Source organism: Seriola dumerili, unplaced genomic scaffold, assembly GCF_002260705.1.
Source record: "Seriola dumerili isolate Sdu_G_001 unplaced genomic scaffold, Sdu_1.0 BDQW01000068.1, whole genome shotgun sequence".
Lineage (NCBI taxonomy): Eukaryota > Metazoa > Chordata > Actinopteri > Carangiformes > Carangidae > Seriola > Seriola dumerili.
Window position 1 is genome coordinate 1,303,571 of NW_019174323.1, and position 22,401 is coordinate 1,325,971.

General features: G+C 40.4%; 1 protein-coding gene across 2 annotated transcripts; it reads right to left on the reverse strand.

Annotated features, from left to right (window-relative positions):
• Window positions 1-281: 281 nt before the first annotated feature.
• On the reverse strand, window positions 282-21,845 carry LOC111220278 (inward rectifier potassium channel 16-like). 2 transcript variants are annotated; one of them, XM_022743309.1, is made up of 2 exons: window positions 21,702-21,845; window positions 282-5,864 (listed from the first exon to the last, which is right to left on the reverse strand). In XM_022743309.1, the coding sequence occupies exon 2, from the start codon at window positions 5,852-5,854 to the stop codon at window positions 4,553-4,555; it is 1,302 nt and encodes a 433-aa protein (XP_022599030.1). In that variant the 5' UTR covers window positions 5,855-5,864; window positions 21,702-21,845; the 3' UTR covers window positions 282-4,552. The 2 variants fall into 2 exon arrangements, with proteins under 2 accessions (XP_022599030.1, XP_022599031.1); XM_022743310.1 differs by lacking the exon at window positions 21,702-21,845 and adding an exon at window positions 11,160-11,236.
• Window positions 21,846-22,401: the final 556 nt, after the last annotated feature.

Below are 22,401 nucleotides of genomic sequence, written 5' to 3' on the forward strand. Positions count from 1 at the left end.
CCCACACACAGAGCTGTGCCGTTGAGCGAGCACCAAAACAGCAGCAGGAGGAGGAAGACACTGAATCTGAACTTTCATGCAACTTGTGTCACTGCAGCAACAGCATCTAGAGGTGTAGGATGAAAAATTGCAGCTTACTTACGGAGTACTGATAGTAAAAACAACAAAGATCTCATTTAAAGGTACAATAAGCAAGATTTTGTACCCAGCTATTAGGCTGTTAGATAAGAGTGTGCTTCGATTTAAAAATAAATAAATAAATAAAAAATGCATAGAACATCTTTAATTTTCAGTAGTGGAAGAAGTACAATATCACAGTGTAGAAATACTCTGTTACAAGTAAAATCTTGCATTCCAACTTTCAACTGAAATATTATTATTATAATTATTGATGCATTCATGTATACAGCACTTTAACATTGCATCTGGTAAATGTAGGGCTGTTACTTTAAATCCTGCTGTGTAGCTTCTGAATTTACCGCAATGATCAATAAAGTCTTAACTTATAATAACACATTGGACTTTATATGTTGATCATACTCTGTATTATTCATCAAATACATCAAGTACAGTGGAGTAAAAAGATCAACTTTTCCCACTGAATTAATGAAGTAGCACAGTATAGAGTATAAGTACCTCAAAGTTGTACTAAAGTATAACACCTGGGCAAATCTACCAAGTCACTTGCCACCACTGTCTGTTTAGGTCAAGTCGTCCAACCTAAATGACCAGATCTGTTGTTTGTCATTGTTTTCCAAAAAGACCCATGAGGGCTTTGCAGAAGCTTAACTGGTTTGAGGATTTAAATCAGTGCATCATAATTCCCCTCTATATCTGACAGAACTGTTTAGGTGGACTTCACCACCGACCCATAAAGCAATAATTTGACATTGACAGTGGAGACTGGGAAGTCACAGACCATAAAATGGTAAATTGTCATTTTAACACAATTGAACGCGTTAATCAGTGATCTGTGGAGGTGCTGGTAGGCAGATTTTGTTACCGCTGGACAGATCAAGTGTAGCTGTTTCCCCCGATTTCTACTGTTTGTCCTAAGCCAAGCTAATCATCTGCTAGCTTCATATGCAACAGACAAAAACGAGGGTGGTATCAGTCTTCTTGTCTAACTCAGTAAAGTCTATCTAGCTATTCTTTAGAGGATTGTCTGGTCTGGTTTCTTTGTGGTTAAGGTTTGGTTAAGTTTAAGCAACTGAAATCTTCTTTATTAAAGGTATTCTGTGGAGTTTTGAACTATAATAGAGCTATGGAGCTTCATTCATGACTGGGTCCCCATTTTGTTTTCCTTATGCTCAGTTTTGGAAGCTGGTTGCATGAGTGAGTGGAAGGGGTGAAAACTTACTCAAACTTTATTCATTTTTTTTTATTCAGTTAGTTGCAGTAGTTCATGAAAACGTAGCAAAGATGCTCTATTGTGCTAGTGTGAAAACATCAACATCTGTATTCAGGAAATTAGCCAAACTTTCCACTAAATTTCATTGAAACCTGTTCAGTGTTTGAATCAGTTTGAAAACTAAAAAACAAAAACGGTTTCCTTTTTAAATATGTAAAATGTAACTAGGACTGCAGGATTGTCCATCTTGAATACTGCTTTTGAACACAAAAAGGGTTTGCAGTATTTATACCACTACAACACCTTGAACCAGAGTTTGGATGGAAGGCAGTTATGGGCTGAGCTGTGAACTATTTATTAATACATCATTATTGTGTTGGATCAGGAGGCAGGAGAGGTCAGACAGACCTGGTAAACCCAAACATGGGTGTACTGGGAGCTTTTGCTGGAAGAGACTGTTCATCCAAAAACAAGCTTTGCTCCAGTCCCAGACAAACAGAAAGTCCAAATGTGAAGTCAGGCTTTGTTTAAAAGCTGCTGTGGCCAAAAGTTGGTCAGTGCCAGCATGAAGGCATCGGGGTGAAATATATTTATACATACACTGATACACTGAAGGTTTGTGATATTTTTCAGGGTACTGGGTTGTTTAGGAGGCTGGTCTTTCCACTATCACATGGACTTAAGAAATGTTCCGACTCTTTGGGGTCAGACCTCTTGGCCTTCCTGGAAAATTAATAACTAGATGCTGAAAATGAGACAGGCTAGTGGGTCAACTGATGCATTTAGTAGCCTATTAGCTGACATGGAAACTGTTGGGCTCCTATACCATAAAAACATCTTCCTTTCTTTTCTGCCCCAAAAAACTAATAAACTTAAACAGCTAGTAAACTTAAACAGCTCTGTGGACAGTTTAGTAGTTTTTCCACAGGCCTGGTAGAGCCTGCATTAATCATGTTGTGGGGACCACCACGCTGACATGCATTGCTGCAGTCCTGCTTGGTTGCCAGGCAGACTGCAGGAAACCTAAAAAAGTTTCCTCACTCTAAATTGTGACGGCTCGACATGTTAACCATCGTGCATCAGCCATATGATGGTTAACCTCTCTTTTCCTGTAGCTGTGGTGGAGCTGTGTTAAAGCACCAGTGTGTAAGTTTTAGAGAGATCTACTGTATGCTGTTCATAATGATGTTTTCATTAGTGTATAATCACCTGAAACTAAGAATCATTGTTTTTTGATTAGCTTAGAATGAGACTTTCATATCTAAATAGGGAGACTGGCCTCTTCCCCAAAGCCCGCCATGTTGCACCTCCATGTTTCAACAGTAGCCCAGGACGCACAAACCAAGCACTGGCTCTAGAGAAGGCCTTTTTCATTTTTACGGTTACATTACCTGGAGGCCACCGTAGGTTTTCCTACACTGTAGGAAAGGGTGGGGTGGGTTGGGGGGACGGGGGGTGATTGTTTCTTTTATCCATAGCTGTTCCACAATCTTAACTGCGTTTATTCTTGTGACCATGACAACAAAGGCCCAGTACGTCTGCTACTAGTACACTCCTATGGGTTGTATCCAAGGGTAGAAACAAATGACTTATACCGTCGTTTAGGTTGGAGGCCTTGTTGCCTTTGGTAGATATCACAGCTTTTGTTGTGGCTAAGAGTCTTTCTATTCTTGCTTGCTTAACTTTCACACACCCTTCAGATCACTTCATGTTCGGAGTTATGTTTAGTCTGTTCTGCAGAACCAGTAGGATTCAGATCAACCCACAGACTTTCAGTGATGTTCAGGTCAGGGGGTGGGGTGAAGGGGGCTGTTCCAAAGGCTTCAGCTTTGGTTCTTGAAGTGGTTCATGGTGGATTTTAAGGTTTGCTTTGGATCATTATCCTGTTGTAGAAGCCAGCCACTTTAAAGTTTCACTTTCTTGACTGACTTGCCTCCACAATTTGCTTATATCTAGTGGAATCCATTCTTCCCTCTGTCTGTGCAGAGTTTCCTGTCCCACTGGCTGCCACACAATCCCAAAGCAGAACATTTCCACCCCCATGTTTAACAGCTTGGAAAAGGGGTGGGTATACTGTTACATATTGAGCTGCAGGTGAAGGCACATCATTAACGTAAGCATCTTCACCTCTCCATGCTGTACTATGGATAACCACTTGTGCAGTGACAACACAAGGTCACAGTGTGTTCATGGTGTGTTTGGTATGACAATCCCCACCCCCGCTGAAAACAGCATTATGAGGTTTGTGTCAGGGGGACCGGCTGCAGTCTGTAACAGGGTCAGGAGCCGAGTGAACTTCAAACTCCAGCTGCCGAGTTAATTGATGGACAGATAAAAATCACATTAAATCAACACTGTCATGATCTCGTGCCTGAATAACATCATGAGCTTTGACCTGATCTATTGTGGATATATGATAAAAAGAATACATGTTTGTAATAGGATTACACAGAGAGCAGCAGAGCAGCATGTTACAAAGCAGCGTCTGCTTACTTTTGTCTGTCTGGTTACTTGACATCAAAGTGACCTTCCCCATCAGAGCTTTTGTTCTCAGACAAGAACCATGATCCATCTCAGACAGATGTCTGATGTCGATCATGATTATTACAGGAAGTGAAAACGCAAACCAGAACATCACTTTACTGACACTGGTATTGTCTTATAAGCAATATTGTTTTAATCTTATAAAATCTGCTTAATGATACTATAACAACAAAATTAGAAACACATTTGGTTGGTCTGTTGCAGCAGATCAGGATGTAAAATATTTGAACTGGTTTTTGAAGATCTTGACTTCCTGGTACTAAATAAATGTGATTCCACCACCACAAACATGAAGTAAGCTTAACATTTTCCATGTGTTTCATATAAACTTTGATGACTTCACTCATGAGGGACATTACTGTCATCACCTCTATGACTTCTGGTTATTTACTATGAACAGAGATTTGACTTTAAACTTTACATTAAAACATCTGACCTTTTTAAATAAGTAACATACACACTCTTAAGTTTTGGCCTGCTCATATTTTCTTTTCACACATTATAAAGAATATAAAAACAGTTGACAAAAATCTCAACATAAGATCTATTTACTAACTGTTCTGGATTTTTTTATTGCATAACAATGGTTTCTTTGAAAAAATGGAAAATTAGCACAATGTATTTCAGAATGGCCACTGCAAATATCATGGTTCTGCTTTATACTTCTGTACTTGTGAGGTCATGTGGCAGAGTCAAAGTGTCTTGATGTTGACTCTCTTCTTGAGATGTTGAATCAGTTGGTTCAGGGTGGCTGTCGCTCACAAGTTCCACTGTTACCGTCGGAGGTTTCAAAAGGTTTTCTTGATGATTCTGCTGTTGTGACCTTGGAGAGGGCCGTGGGGAAGATCTGGGTGAGGGCCGTGGGGAAGATCTGGGCGAGGGCCGTGGGGAAGATCTGGGTGAATGCCGTGGGGAATGGCGAGGAGAGGGCCGCAGCTGCTTCTTGTGTTCATACTCCTCAGCGCTGACCTCAGGCACCAGCACCTTAGCAGTGTGATTGAACAGGTTGTAATCCACCCTGTAGTGCCTCCTGCCGACCCTGATCATCTCCTGGAAGAGCTGACCCCAGAGGATTTCCGCTGGAGTGTATGAAGTACGGGTCTGATGCAGCATACCTGTGGAGTCGTCTGTGTAGGTAAACGAAACCACCAGCTCAAAGTCTGCTTTACGCAGATCTATCAAACTCATCTTGTACAGTGGACTACCTGGCTCAATCCTATGGAAGATGGTGGTGGGTGTGACCAGTGTGATGTCCCTCTGTTGGATGACCAGGTCTTCATAGGTTATGTCCACTTTCCCTGTGGCATGCATCGTGGAGCGGACTATCTGAGCACAAGCCGTCCCCTCCACCAGGTGGTGTCTGCGGAAGTCCCCGACTCTCCAGGAAAGACACAGGTAACCATCGCGAAGATTAATGACAGCACAGTTGCTGAAGCCCACGGTCTGTGCTCTTTTTCTGGCTGAGGCCATTTTGGCGACAACAATTCCAATGACAAAGGTGTCGATGAAGCAGCTGATAACATCTTGTATAGTGACGATGATGATGGCAATCATGCAGTTCTCGGACATTCCTCTGAAGCCATAGCCGATGGTGGTCTGAGTTTCGAGCGAGAAGAGGAAAGCAGCTGTGAAGCTGCGGACTTCGTACACACAGGGGTTGGTTGTCTCATCTTTGATGTCACCGTGAGCGAGAGCGATGACCCAGAAGAGGATGCCGAAGAAGAGCCAAGACAGGATGTAAGAGAGGGCAAAGATCAGGAACATCACCCTCCATCTGATCTCAACCAAGGTGGTGAAGATATCTGTCACAAACAGCAGCCACTCCTCGGGAACATGGCGGAACACAATGTCACAGTTGCCCTCTTTACGTACGTAGCGATATTTCTTACGTTGAGGTCCATTTTCAGTCTTCACACTGACGTCATCGGTAGGGCTCACACATTTATATTGTTTATGCATCTTCCAGAATCTGTAGGGAAGACAGTGAACAATATTTATTCGTCAGAATGTCAACACATAGATTTTTTGCCATGACGTTAAAGCCATTGTGTAAAATTTTTTAATTGTAGACAACATTGCTTTCTCTCACAGTGTTAATGTTTGATTCTACGACGAAGTGGCGCCGAAGTTGAAAGTTCGCTTTAAATAACAGTGACAAAATAACTGGTGCAGACCAGCAATTACTCAGTCATCTCTCACATTGCTCTGTTTCGTGGCAGATACTATTATTTCAGAGATATTCCATTACAATGGAATCATGAAAATTAGGGGTGTAATGATTCTGAAACTGAGATCAAGACCCGCAATACAAACATTGATACCGGAAGATGGAACCACATTAATGGAAGACAGGACCCTAACCGTAACTGGATTTTGAGATGTTCTCTCTATTCTACTTTTCAGAGACTGTTTTGGATGGCTAGATGTGGTTTTAAATCTTAGACACCAGCCCAGTTATGTGGGACCTATCCTGTTGTGTAAGTAATTGCAATTAACTGCCTTTGCCTTTTAACACAGGTGTAAACCAACCTTGATGAGAGTTCCAAATCAACAACTTTCTAACATTTGTCAGTTTGGACTGAGAGCTTTGCAGTTTGTTGTTTTGCAGTTCAACTGACCCAAAACTTTGCCTGAGAGAAGGTCATTAGAGCAGTGCAGGTCATGGCAGCAGGAGCAGACAGGCAACTCTGCCAACGAGACAGCTACTGAAAGCTGTCTGATCTCTGACCCACATGAGAATGCAGAAGTCCACATTTGCAACACAAATCCAACACGGAAATCCAGATTATGTGGTGGCTACAATTAGGTTTCTGCAACAATTTTAGGCACATTGTAGAAATAATCATTTCATGTTTTTCTTCTATTCCATATGCCTGAAGACTAAGATTGAAGATGTGCTGTTTTATGCACGAACGAAATGCATATATTGACTACAGTCAGTATGTGAGTTACAACTCTGTTTTATTGACTCTACTGCTAATTGACAAATAAGTGCACATGTTTCCATAGTTGGAAAAGGACAAAACAAGCAGAATTTAAATGAACCCTGATATATGAGAAAATATATGTACAGCAAACAGTAATTGGTTTAATTACGTAATGTTTTGATGCTGCACCTTCTACGCAGATCACTCATAAGACTCCCAAAGGGCTTTCCCTGTTGCTCTGATACAGAAAACAGACATCCACCTAAACCAGTCTTGCCCATTTTCCTTCTTTTTTTTTCCAGCCACTATTATTGGAGGAAACAATTAACAGTAGAGTCTTCCATGTATCAAAAACATTGGCAGATCACTGGAAATCTCCAACCTCTTGCTCTCCCTGCTGTTGCATGTAATATAAATACACAATGAGTTGCACTTTGTTGACAACAAGAACAGTAAGACAGGACCAAAGAAAAAAATCAATGACAGGGGAAAAAGTTATTTTTTTATTTGCTTTTTTCCGTTATGGGTTATACTCATAATTTCATTCACATGTTTTCTTTCATATTTTGTCTCCCATTTAGTTTTTTGTCTATGCTTTGATTGCTCTCAAAGTCTATTTTTAAGATAGAAATCTGGGAATGTTTACCATGTATGATTCTCTTTTTCCTGTCGCTTTGTACTGTGTCGATACATTTAATCACGATGGGGCAGTTGCCTGGAGATACAAAACCCTTCTGCTGCTGATGTGCCACTGTATGCCACTGATTTTTTTTCCTTTTATAATAAACCAGGAGCACTGAAGATGCTGTGTTAGAAATATCCCTCTACAAATCTTTTGTGTGCAGTGGCTGTAGTGGCACATTAAAGGTCAATTTTCTATGGTTTTATCAGTGTCGGACTTATGCATTAGTTAATTAAAACGGCTAACATTTTGTAAATTCATCAACCTGTGCAATCCAGAAGATTTCTAATTTTCTTTTAATTCTGCCTCAAAAAATCAGTTTAGTGGCTGGTGGTCCTTTGTTGGGCCACAGTAGGATGTCTTTTGCCCCAGTAATGTTAAACTATCTGTAAACATAGAATAATCTTTCCATGCAAAGGTTTGCTGCTGTCCAAAGCAATGGCCTAAGACCTTTTTTTGAGTGGGTGGAGGTCAAAGAACTGTCAGAGGGCCAATAAAGGAAGCGCCACAGGACTGAACTGGTCTAAGTTAGCAGGGGAAAAATGAATGTGGAAACTGGAATAGTGTCATGGTGCGATCACGGGCAGAGGAAGGATCAATCACAGCCAAACCACTGAGAGCATCCTCTACGCCCAAAACAAATGGGGTTTGAATCACCGCTATCTGACTGAGTGAACTGGGCTCCAGTCACAGACTCCACTTTCTCCTGGCTACAGCGAACGGCCCCACTGCCAGAGTATGGAACTCACTCCATGAGGTCATAGAAATAACGTCCTATTAGCTTCCCATAATCCCTTCCTAAATACCCTGATATGGCACCCTACTGGAAAACCAAGAGAAGCTGAGTTACTGTAGCATTCATGGGTTATCAGGCTGAAATCAAATCTCCAGCATATCCTTTACCAGGAGAATTAAAAGTCATGAGACATGCAGTCATCTGTACTTCCTCAGCAGCAACATCCAGGTTACTCAAAAGGTCACTTTAAGTCATTGCTGCTTTTTGCTGCTGCTTTGACTTTGAATGGTTCTGTAAATTTCAATCTCTACAACGAATTTCATCATCGATCAAATACTGAGGTCATTTTTGGCCTCATTTGTGGCTCTAAAGATGGCGATGTTGGGTTGGCTTGTCGTTCCACCACTTTGGTCCAGACTCAACAACTATCGGATGGATTGTCATGAAATTTCTACAAACATTCATGTTCCCAGAGGATATAATATAAAATAGGTAGATCTTTGAAATTTTACTGATGTAGTTGCAATATAATCAAATAAAATGCAAAATTGAATATCATAGTTCACAATGCTGTGATAGAGCTACTGTTCATGCAGTAGTTCTACTGTGCAGACGGATGTAATTTTATCTTTCTGCACTGCAGTCTGGATTAACATGATAATAATGACATAATAAAGACAAATGCCCAGGCCGTCCTTGAAGACTATGTCACTCTAACGAAGAAAGTGAAATAAATGAGAACTTAAGTCTGAGCCCTTCGCAGCATATTGATACAGACAGAAAAGTTAAAGTAAGATACTCTCATCTTGTTTCATGTGGTTGGCTGATAAACTCAACTTCAACACACACAATTAATCCACGATTAATTCAGCATTTTTTAACGTGATGTAACTGTTGTCGGAGTGAATGTGACCATAATAGCATCTGGAGAATAGGGCCATGAGAAGAGTTTTTAATCAGAACTGAATGTCTTTTAAATGGTTCAAGACAATGAGGAGGAATTTCCACCACATGCAGCTGACTTAATATATTGTATACCATTGTAATATATATTCTTTTATTTTTCCAGGAAATGATAGACAGTCATGATGCTAAACAAATAAAAAGAGCTAATAAGGAAGTCTTTTATATTCCCACTATATCAAGTGGTTTCATCTACAGCAGTACGGTTCAGACAGCCCTGATAGTTCCCTGTGTTGTGCCGACCCACTAGGTTGAGCTGTTTTCTCCACACTGACTCCACTCACTTGTGGAGCCTGAAACAAGCAGCTCTGTGTACAAAACAAGACAGCACACAAACCAAATACAACCAGAACACATGCTGACCTTTGGTAGGAAGTTTCCACTGCACTCTCTGTGAACAAAGCTGTGATACTTTATATTTTTGAGGTTTGTGTCATTTTTGTTTTTATAAGACAACATCAACAGTGTCTTTTTGTGTTCTAAAGTTAGACTAAAGGTCTGTCATCCACTGCTGACAATGGGAATCGAGGGATGAACTCTGGAAACAACTTGGGCAATTGGCTTGTTTCCTCTGCTGCTTGGGGCACTTACAACTCTATTACATGCTCACTTACTGCAAATTGCATTGTGCCACCCATCTGTGGTTCACTGGAACAGAACCGTGTACACGGATGGCTAGCCGTAGCTCTGCCCTGAGGCTTTCTGCCACCTCTAATGACCTTCAAAACTTCAGCGCCGCCAAATATTTCCAACCTTAACGACTCACTCAGCCTCACAATCGCTTGTCAAACGAACCCAGAAACAAGTGTCAGATCTGTTGCTGGAAGTTCTCCAAACGCCCGGTGGGCTGATTTTCTAAAAGACCAGGGTGCAGAGACTTCAGGTATCAAGTCAGGAGGTTGTGTCTTTCATTTTAGCAGTCTCTTCCTGACATTTAATGATTTATCCAACCTTCAAAGTACCAAGTGAACCAGAGCACACGTTTGGTTTTGTTTTGCTTAATCAGAAATAGCTTAACATTGCTTTTTTACAGAGGAAGCACTTGAAACCGGACGCCAGATTTAACCTTTATCGTAGGTTTCTCTTTACTTCGCTCTCTCTGTTCAGGGGTTCGTGTTTGATTTTATATTTGTGACACTGAATTTAAATGAGTCATTGGTTGGCTCTGTAACTGTTTAATGTCCTCCTGTATGGGTTTCTCTTGAGGACCAACGTGACCTTCAGAATCTCCATACTTCCCTGATTCACTGTTTAAAAGATCAATAGATGTGTATTTATGAAACAGTCAGTCCTGTTGTGTCAGCAGTGATGCCACCTCACACACCGACACCATGCTCTCCTTTGTAAACACCCCTCTTTTTTCTCTTTTTAATTCAAAGTATTTTTAAGAATGTTGTTTACAGTACGTCCAATATTAAGCTTTCCTTTCTCATGGTTCTAACTTTGTTCAAATTTCATTGTGAAACATAATCGCAGACATTTCTTAGCACCTTGACTACATCTTGTTTTTCAGTTTTTTTTTGTTTTTTTTAACCTTGCAGGCTTTGTATTTGTGCTCTTAATACTGTAGATCAGATTACTGATTGTTCTGCTGTCCACCACCTTTACTCACCTGTTGCCTCAGATTATTTTTCAACTCGGTGACACATTCAAACAACAAGCAATGTCTAATTTTATAGAGGAATAAAGAGGTTTATTAATTTGCTGGTGCATTAGTTTTAAGTTTTTTTTAAAGAAGAACATGCAAATTTTCCAGAGAATTAAATCTGAGTGAAATATAAAATAAGCAGCATTCTTTACTATCTAAATTCTTGTATAAGACCAAAAAAGCACCTTTATATATTCAGATTTAAAATCCTCGTCTCCAGATTTGACATTTAACATGACCTTGAAATTTCTTTTCTTAAATGTGCAAATGCATAACAAAAACAAGAGATTTCATAGCTCAGTTCCTACCTTAGTGTAAAAAATAAAAGCTGAAGCTGCTGCAGGAATGTCAGTACCTGGGTTGAGAGTATCTCCGAGGGGCTGAACAGCAGCTCAACATTCACCTGCTGGAATGAGCCAACCCACTCTGTCACTGCAGAAACTAGAGGTTAACACCTCCCTTCAGCATTACACGGTGCCACACACACAGGTGAGCATTTGTGTTTCTGGATGTGTGTGTTTGTGTGTATGCATGCAGTACATGCAGGTGTCATATAGGAGTTGGTATATAAACTGACTGGTGTATGACATAAAACAAAGGGGTCATACCTGTAGCCTGCTGAATTTGTCACACCTTATTTTTCACAAGCTTCTTGATCCAAATACTGAGGATCATTCATTAAGTTCATTCACTTCATATGAGGTGAAATGCTGCACTGGAGGCTGCTGAGAGCGAGAGCAGCTCTGCAGCACCAACAGGCTGAGGTGGATAAAAGACAGTAGAGTTCAGTAAAGAAAGGATCTGGTTTATTTTGGCCAATACTGATCCATTAACTGATTATACTGATCCATTGCACAGACTCTGCAAAACAAAAAACAAATCTATATAATATTATGGAAAATATCGTACATGGTCTCAAATATCCCAATATTCAATACTGTTTAATATCGGCACAGGCCTTACTGATGCATAGATTTGATTCACTGGATTGCTATCAGTGTTGATACTGACTTGGGTATCAGCCAGACCCTTCGATCCACATTAAATCCTGCTAAAACAATTAGTCGATCAACAGAAGAACAATAACTAGTTTGATCATGTACGAATTGCCAAAAAAAAAGAATACTTCTAGCATCTAAATTTCACAAAACAAACAAACTGAAGACATCAGCTTGAGCTTTAAGAAACTATGAGGGGCATTTGTCACTAGTTATTGACTGACAATTGATAATCTCATTGATAAATTAAGCCCCAGATTAATTAATAATGAAAATGAATATTGATTGCAGCCCTCACCTCATTTTAACTTTGCCATATTTAGATTCAGCCTAGACATGGACAGCTATAGTGAAAAAGGTGTCAGTTTGATGTAATGTTGCTGGTCTGATGTCAACGTGACATCTACAGGTCTATTTTTGCTGGGAACCGCACATGACGTGTAAAAAAATAGGTGAGATCTCTAAATAACACTGGTTAACCATTAATGTGTGCACCAAAATAAAAACCAAGATGTTCTGCAGCCACCATTCACATGCCACATAGCCAGTATATTCCCGGGCTTAGTTTCTGTATTAGGAGAGAAAAGGTAGGGTTGGGCAGTTCCTTGTCAATGAAGAGTTTGAGATGTGACATTGTTTTACTTCACTTCATCTTTAGCCAAGTGTCAAATCCTTTTCCTCACCTGTGCATGACAACACATAAAAACAAGTGAAAATAGCTGTTGCAGTATATAAATTTGACCACCTCTGTACAGCTTTATCTCACAATTAATTCACTACAGCAGATTACAAATTGGTGAACACTGTCCCTCCATTGTGCCTCTCTTTTTGTAAGACTGGTCTGAAAATCCCTTAATCCCAGCCTCAAACTCCTTAGAGAGCTCAACTCAAATATCTCTGCCTCTCTCGCTTCATATCTGCTGTGCAACCGAACTCTACTCATTGTCTTGAGCAAAGAGCTGAACTCAGGTTTCAAACGTGAAAATCTATTGACTGCCAGCCTGTGCCTTGTGTGGAGACAGGGCTCACAGCTCTTACATATTGTGATAACACGGGCTGTCTTTCTTAAGCCCCTACAAACAGATCTGGGACGATGGAAATGGGAGACTGCTGTCAGGTCAACGTGACTTTTCCATCCTACTGGTGTTAATGTTTATTGTATGAATATTGTGAAGAAGACAGAGCAAATTGCTACTGAACAGTATTGTGTTAGGGTGTTATGTGCCTTAACTATAGCTGTCATCTGAGCTGGTGAATGGATCTATAAGAGCTGCAGACGGGTTCACATTCAAAGAAAAAAATTTGCAGCTTTGTCACTGCAGATGGTTTTATCTGAAAGTGAAAATGCAGCTATTTAAGCAGAGGAAGGATTTAATGTTAGTTTAGTAGCAAGATGAAAAGAAAAAGAAGATTAAAAAGTCCGATTTTTAGGTATAAATGGAACGTCGAGAGCATCACCAAAGTCATTAGGATTCATCCTCTGGGGACCATTAACCAACCTGTTTAAAAGCTGCTGAGATATTTTTGTCTGAACCAAAGCGGTGGATAAAAAAAAAAAACGACGTACCAACGCCGCTATTTCTAGAATGACACTGCTAATGTGGCTAAAAACAGAGATACGACTTAGCTAGTCTTAGATCCATGTCTGGCCTGAGGGTTACAGCAGATAGAGGCCTCCTAGCAGTGGCGATCGTGGACTCTGGGGGGCCCCAGGTAAAGGAGCCGATGAAAGCCCTGGAATCCTCACCATTGGTAGATGCTATAGGATTTACAGATGTCCCCTAAACGCCTCACATGTAGAACATCAGTAGATGGTACAATTTACAGACGTTCCCTAAACGCCTCACATGCAGACAATGGGTAGATGCTACCTACTGCACACATCATCAGGGGGCCCATGTAAGGGCTTTGGGCCAGCAGCAGTGCACTGTAGTGTCTTTATGGGAGGTTCAAGGGTGGTTATAGTTGTCATTAGAAAATGTTCCAATATGAAGGGGGGGGCTTTTCTCCTTGGGGGTCCCCAAACATTTGCCTGGTTTGCCTCCCCTAACAGTGTGCATCTGCCTGTTAGTAACAGTAGGTGAATTTTTGTGTTATCACTGGCGTTATTAAGGTTCAACCTGTGGCGATCATAATGTCTGTACCAGATTTCATAGCTGCTAACACTCTACACCGGAGTGCTGGACCTAACATTCACCAATATCACAGTCTCTTGTAGCCTCAGTGCTAGTGTGGCTAACCACCAGCTGCCAGGTGTGTTTGAGTGTTTGAGTCGTGAAACTTCTCCTTCCAATATTTTGCTGTGACAGCACTAACTGCTCGCTGGCCTCTGTGCAGGAAAACAAAGTAATGTAAGCGATTTGACACCTTTGTAAAATCTGCAGACTAAGAGGGCAAAGCATATGAAATGATTCAATGCTTTTATTTCTGTAGCCGTAGCACAGTGGGGCGTCCTCACAGTAAATTCCTCTGGGTGTCTAAGAGTATGTCTGTGAACCAACGCCAGGTTTTATGTTTATGAACCTGACTGCATTTTTTAAACGTTAACTAATTTTTAGTGAGTGTATGTGTGTCCGTGTGTCCACGTGTGTGTCTGTGTGCATGCAAATGTTAACACAGTTGGTGGGTTAATAATGGGGGTCTCAGCAAAAAGTGGACCCATAACAAATCACCTCATTTCCAGGAAAAAGAAATAATTTGTTCCCAATAAAAATGATCCACAAAAATACATGAGCACAGTGTTGTACACAGAGCTCTGATCAAACGTTCCAGCACGAAGCCAAGGCACAAAATTAAAGAGGCCAGAAAGATTTCGGGGTGTGAAATGCAGACACTGGCCGCTTTTTAAGCAGAGCTTCTTCCAAAGTTTCAAGAAAAAAGGAAGACGTTTTTAAATAACAAAACATCAGCCAGGATTTTAACAGACAGACAGGTTACATCATGGAAAAGGTGAACTGAGGTAGCCATCATTTTCTTTTTCAATGTTTTGTAAGTGAATCTTTATTTTTCTAGTGAGGCATGGCCGTCTTGACAAAAATATATTTAGCATGAGCTTGAATTTTGCACATACTTTTGTAGAAGTTAAAAAAAAAAATTATTGAGTCATTTTCATATTACATTTGTTTTTGTTCATGGCTTAAATATCTACATCTGAAATGTGTTTAAAGTGATGTCATGATGTGGACACTTGTCTGTTCCATTTCATCCTGCCCAATCCATAGCTGGATTAAGGCCACACTGTTAAGAAACACAAGGGGCAACTTGTTGCTGCAAGTACCAGTGAGAAGACCAGGATATCTACTTTTAAGGTAATTGGCTAATCGGACGCCATGATGCCCTGCAGTTTTTGTGAGCTGTGGCTAAGGAGGTACAGCGGGTTGTTCACTAATTAGAAGGTTGTTGGTTCGATCCTGGCTCCTCCAGCAAGACAATGCAAGATAGTGAACCCCAAATTGCCTCTGATGGCTATTCCATCAGTGTATGAGTGTGTGTATGTATGATAGAAGCACTGTATGAGTATTAGAAAGCGTTGTATGAATGTGTGTGTGAATGTGGCTTGTATTGTAAAGCGCTTTGAGTGGTTGATAAGACTAAAAAAGCACTACATAAGTTCAGTCCATTTACCACAGTGGATTAGACTCCTGTGAAGCAATATTTTCTATTGGGCTTTGTTTCAACATTAGCTGTTTTAATTGTTGGTTTGACCAAGCCTGACAGCCATGGGTTGTTTGAGTTCACTGGGTCCCAATCTGAAGTTGCAGTGTACGACAAGTGATGTGTTTGCAGCCCTGATCGGGACACGTTATCCTCAGTTAGTGGCATTTGGATTTATTCTCCTTTTTTCACAGTGTATAAATATCCACATATATGTACAGTGTATACACTTACAGTATAAATTGAAATGTGCCTGTTAATCCATAAGATAATGTTTTCTTAGTATTTGAAAAATGTGTGTAATATGTAACTAAACTGCACATTGTTCAGGTGTTTATACCCACACCTGTCACCCGGGGCCCTCTGCCGGGCTCCTGGGTGTCCGCTCCCGAAGTCCTGGTGGTAAATCCAGCCATGTCCCAACCTAACATTTGTTTCCAGTGTGTGCATGAGCATGTTTGCGTTTGCGTGTGTCTATCTATTGACCATCTGTGCAGCGTGTGTGTATACTGTATGTGTGTGTTTGAGAGATTGCATGCATGTAGTGTGTACGCCTGCATTAACGAGCTTGTGTGGTTGGCAGAGTGTATCTTCTCCTAAAAGGCAGAACAAGCAAACAAACAGCTTTGCAGTAGGAAGCTGGTCGGCTGTTTAACAGCTGCTGAGCTTTGGTTCACTGCAGTTCAGCTGCCTGATAATGACTCTGCACTGTACTGTACATCCTGCCTCTGCTTCACCTTGTATAGACCCACCTGCCTTTCATCTGCTCTACACTTCAGCACAGGATGCTGCTGCTCCCTGTGACTCCCCCTCGCTGTGCTCCACACAAAGGTGGGAAATATCAGTGATGCTTGTGAAGGAATTTTCTCAAACAACCAACCAAGCGACTAAAAGTAGAAGTTTTATTCCTTTATTGGAGACTATACAGCAGAGACATTAACTGAAGCGAAAGAGCTGGCGAACTGTGGATATTGTGATCACGTGGTCAGTGTTTTTAACCTGATGAAACGATCTTAGATTTAAGGGCAGACATCATTATTTCTATTTGTGAGTTTTTGCTTTGAAAAAAACTTGTAAACATGAATATACAATTTGTTGTGTGTTTTCCTGTGAGATTGGAGATGGAATTTCACACACACAATAAACAATATTTGCTTCATTTGTGAAAGAATGAAGCTGTAAATCTGTTCTGGTCAAAAGGAGAAATTAGTTTAGTAGATCTAAAAACAGCCTCTCTTCATGTTGGGGTATTTATTATCAGTTGTTATGAGAATACATATACGGTTATATATATATATATATATACATGAGCCTTGCAATTACTGTACCCTATGACGAATCAAGTAAAAGGTTCTGGTTTCATCAGGAGACCAGATATTTATGTTTTAGGGCCAGATGTGGCCCACTGACAGGCCATCAGGGTTTCATTATATCTTCATCGTCCATTTTGGAAGTGAGTATTTTAACTGTTGCTTATAAATCAGCATCTAAATATTTGACTTTCTGTAACCATTAGAATTACCAAAGCTGGTTAATGCTGGTTAAAGCTGGTTACATTAAAGGTCCATATAGTCTAAAGCAGGGATGCCATGGTTACGGCCCACGGGCCGGATACGGCCCGATTGAACATCACATCCGGCCCGTGGGTTGATATGGGAGAGTTTTATTTTTATTTAAATCTAATGTTTTATTTTTTATTTTAATTTTGGTGGAACCCGTCAGTTGCATAGACTGCCTGGTGTGACTTTGAGCATGGAGCGGGAGACAAACAGCGCAGTGAGCCCCCCCTCCTCCCCTCGTGCGCGGACGATATAGCCAACCAGTGAAGGAGACATCGCCCATCCCTAAGCTTACATTGCTTGCACAAAACTTTTGATCAGCACTCAGCATTTGTTTATTGTTGTTGTTCATTTAGACTAGTATGCACAGAGAGCGTGAGGGGGCGGGCGAGACAGAGAGAGAGAGAGAGAGAGTGCGAGCGAGCAAGTGTGAGAGCTAGAGTGAGCTCTGCGGTCTTGGCCATTAGTTCATGTTATTTTTATGTAGGTAATATGTTGTCAAATATGTTTAAACTTAAATAAACTAGCCTACCTATACAGTAGTTATGTCTCGATGTATTAGTTTGTCCTGGTATTGATGTGATGCGCGTCATTGAATAATGCGCAAATAGATATTCAAATAGTTTGAATATATGTGTTTTTTAGAGGGAATATTCGAACGTCATTTTTGAGCAGTTTTGACAGCCCTAGCATGGATAGGACAATGTTACGTTTTCAGAGGGTACTGTAACTTGCTTTAGGCTTCTATGTAATTGTAGGCCTCATTGTGAGGCTATTGTGGTGCCATTGCAATTTCTTTTTGATGTGTAGGCCTTAATGAATAATTTCAAACAGTGATGTTGAGTCAGTGTTTGGTCTTTTCAGTTCAAAAGTGTAATTCGGCCCGCTGAGGTCTCACTTGAAAAAAATCTGGCCCCCTGACCAATTTCACCCTGGCATCCCTGGTCTAAAGGTAGATGTCCATGTGCTGTTTGATTATAAAGCAGATCTTGGTTCTATATTAATACTGTGAAAGTATCAAAGCGCTCAGTCCACAGAGAAATGCACACAGCCTGTATTCAGAAACTGAGCCTAAAAACAAGCTGTCAGGACTTCTGTGACTTTGTGACATCACAACAAAGCAGCCACTGCTCTCAGCCATACACCAAGTCCCGCCCACCTGGACCCACCACCCAACCTTGCAGGATTTGGTTTCTCTGAGTGTTTACCTGAAATCTGCTATATTTCTTATACATCAGAGGCGCAGAGCCTCAGCCTGATTGGCTCACCGATGTGTTACTAGAGCTCCAGAGAGAAGCCTGAGAGAGGAGATGTAAAACTACATTGAGATGGTTTTTATATATCTTTAATGTATAACACTTCAAATAAAACACAGGAAAAGTGTAAAATATGGATCCTTAAAGAATAAAACCTACCAACAAAGCTAAACTCTGACTGAACTTTTGGATTCTTGAGTCCATTTTACTGCTACATGTTTTGAATGGAGGATCTGTTCCTCTGTATATAGTAATATTGATTCTTAAATAGTAACTTAACAGTAGCCTGTTTGAATTCATTCAGATCCAGAGTAACGTCTGTTTTCTTGAGAGTGATCGTGGTGTTGGCTTGTGTTGTTTGGCATGGACTACAAGGTGATGTGTTTGATTTCTAACACATTTTGGAATTACTTAATTTTCTCTGGAAAAAGGCGAAGATCCGCCGATGCAGTGAAAACCAGACATCAGTCAAGTGTTTGACTGCGAACACTCGTCTACTTTAGCCTCAGTGAGATGCCGAGCACGAGATCCAATGTCTTTCCATTTTCTTTCCTTACAGTGAATGCAGGACTTGATTAGTTCCATACTAAACCTCTGTAGCTGGCTACTTGTTGAGTATAATTGACAACCAGCTTCGTCTTTGTTCCCTTTACCCTCCACCGTTTATCTGTGCAGCACAGGATTCGCTCATCTGTGAATATTCATGTGTGTTCAGACCTTCTTTAGATTACAGAAGATTTAGGTTTGCCCTTGTTCCTCCACTGAATGGGAAACAGCTGAAATTTCAAAATGCTGTTGTTTAAATCTCAGTGCTATTAGATACCAGCATACACACACACACACACACACGCACACTCATGTACAGACCAAAGAAAGCGCTAAATCGATCAGGAGGGAATTTGGGGCTCGCCGCGCTGGCCGCGGATCCGTGAGGTTCCAGTAATTTCACTGTCTCCTGTTTCATTCAGAAGCAACTGTTACGTGTGAGTTTCATAAGCATTCTTATGTCACGGCTCATGAGGCTGTGACGTGACGCTAATCTAGCCCAGCACCACCAGGGGAAACGGCTACTTTATACTGGCTCTCGACCACACCGGACCACTTGGCGAACTTTGCAGATTTCCATCTTCAATTGTTATTCTTCTCTCACTGCTTTGCAGCTCCTTCTTGTCTCTCATTTCTATTATTTTAAACATTTGCTCATTAAATAAAAGAAGAAATCATGCCATGATAATCACAGGGTCTGAGCCAGAGGAGCTGGAACGATTAGTGGATTAGTTGATTGACAGAAAATTAATTGGCAGCTGTTTTTATAAAATTGAGCTGTTCCCACTCCTCTAATGTAAGGGTTCTCTGTTTTTATAATTGAAAGCTTCATATTTTGCAGTATTAGACTCTTGATTGCACCAAAAAAGAACATTTGAAGGCTTCACCCTGGGCTCCAGAAAGCTGTGATGGGCATTTCCTGACATTTAATAATCCAAACAACTAATCAATTAATCCTGAAACTCATCGGCAGATCAACTGAAAATGAAAATCATTAGCTGTAGCCACAAACCAGAGTACATTGTTTTAACAATGATCCCCTTAGAACAGCTGCCGTCTTGAGTTGTCCAATGACGTGAACGTGGCTTTAACACTGGTGGATGGTAAATAACAGTTGGAATTTCTCAATTATACTTTCTCACATATTACATTGATATTTTAATCAGGACTGAGCAGCAAATTGCTCTGTCAGTCTGTAAAAATATATTTGTTAATTCAGTTGTTCTAAAGGTGGGGCCCCCAGGGGTCCTTGAGGGGGTTCCTGGGCCTGTCGACAGCACCATTAGAAGATATGTGTTATAATCATTAGACATGACTTATTAGTTTGTTATTATTGCTGTAACTGCTCAGAAACATCATGTTGCTTTTAATATAATTTGAATGAATTGATTTAGTGAGTATCATAGTAATGTGGCTGTTATTACTAAATATGAACAATATATCATGTGGTTTTCCACATACAGATACAAACAGAGGTTCTTTGACTTCCTGGTAAAATACTGATAAAATATCTGTTAATAATACAACTATTAAACCCTGAAGTAGGAGGTGTACTTTCTCCATTGTCATATTTTTCACCCATACGATTTTAAAGATCCCAACATGTGATCATATATTGGAATTAGAATATGTCTAATGTAAAGTCATATCATTTTAATAATATTTGGTAGCACTCAGTGGGTGAACAGTTCAACATGTTTATGTATCTCTTTGATGGAACAGTGACCCTCTAGAAAAGTTCTAATGGGCCCATTTGACTGCCGGCTCAAACACTGTAATCATCATCGCTCAGGGGCTATCCAGTGTAAGTCTCATAATGCAGCTATTATTGCATTTAGTCATTAATTTGATCAAACAGACTCGTAAAAGATTAAAATCTCTATTAACCTATTTGGTTTTAATCACAGATTAAATGGTTTATAAACCTGGTTTTTATGGTGCCATGCTCAGAGTTTGGATCTATAAAATTAAGGTGTCTGAAACCGACAAAACAACAATTTCCTTCATCTATTTGTGCTGTTTACTGGCTCTTCTACAGGCAGTGTAAACAGCCTCTTAGGTACCTCAATAAAAAAAGGCCTGTTGTTTCTCAGCTCGTACTATATTGTCAGGCAGGGCTGCAGCTGGAGGGAGGAGATGATACTACACCATGTTGTGTCTTCACTGCTGAATTTGTTCTGAGTTGGTGTTTCTCTTGCAACATACAGTATCTGCTCCCTTTCCTGCACAATTATGTCATTTCTTCTTAAGTTCAAGAAACACAATCAGTGATTTAACATCCAGTCTTTGATCTGCCAAACTTCATGTCTTTGTCTGTGCTGGACAAAATCATTCAAGCTCTCAAAATCTCTTGGAAATATTTTTGTTGAAACAACCTCATTCCAGCTGCACTAAAAATATCATCGACTTCAAGCGTTGTCATGCGGTCTCGGGCTACACAAGTTCGGTTTGAACATCAACTCCAAAGTTTCCAATTAGATTGACAGCGTTTTGCAGGGTGAGTGTTCAGATCTTAGCATGAGGTTGAAATTCAATGATTTGACTACAGCTTGCTTATTTAGCCCCTAATTCAACCACAATCTCCATCAAGAAAGACTTGGCTCCATTTGACTTTAAACTCTGTGCTGAGGTAAAAATAGTCTTTAACACTGCCAAAGAGTTTACAGTCAGGAAAACAGCATTGTTTAGAAAGCTTAATGAGACCTGAAGCTCATTCACAAACTGATTTTGAAGCTGAAGCTCAGAAAGGAAAAACAGTAAACCACAAATGTTGTCTCAAAAAGATAAGAAAATACATCAGATAGTTGCACAATCACGTGTGTTAGACAATCACTTACTTTTGTGGTGTTGAACTCTGAAAACTGAGAAAATGGAGATGAGTTTTGTCCTCAGATTTTACTACGAAACACTAATGCCAAAAATGTAATCCTACCAAGAAAGCATTGCTCCCGGCTCAGAGTCATCGTGGCGAGGACTGTTGTCTCAGCCTGGACTCTCATTGTACATTAAACACCACTTCAGAAATGACTGACCTGAGGGGACCATGAGGGGACAAAGTCTCAACACAGAGCACTCAACTGTAATAATGTGTTTTTTAAAACTACTGTGATTGTCGCACATGAATGTCATTGAAAACAGACAGGAGGTGTTTGGATTTTCAGTCCTAGCAGCCCTGATGTTATTCTCTTAGCCAGTTCAACTTTGTATCAGAATGATGTAAAGAAAATATCTAATTGAGATTTTTCTGACGAATATTGCAATTTAACTGAAATAATTAGAGGGTATATTTGCCATTATGTTAAGATATTCAAATTCAATCATGACAAAAAAAGTTCAAATGGCACCCAGAAGAGTGTATAGCTCCACTAAGTCCAAACAATCCAAACAATCCAAACAATTGACGAATACATTGCAATGTTACGGAAAGTGATAAAAAATTCCTGGATCTGCCCCCTTTAACCAGATCGGCATCAACATGTAATGAGTTCGTCCCTGGCCCACACCCCATCCCCCCACCAAGTTTGGTGCAAATCGCTT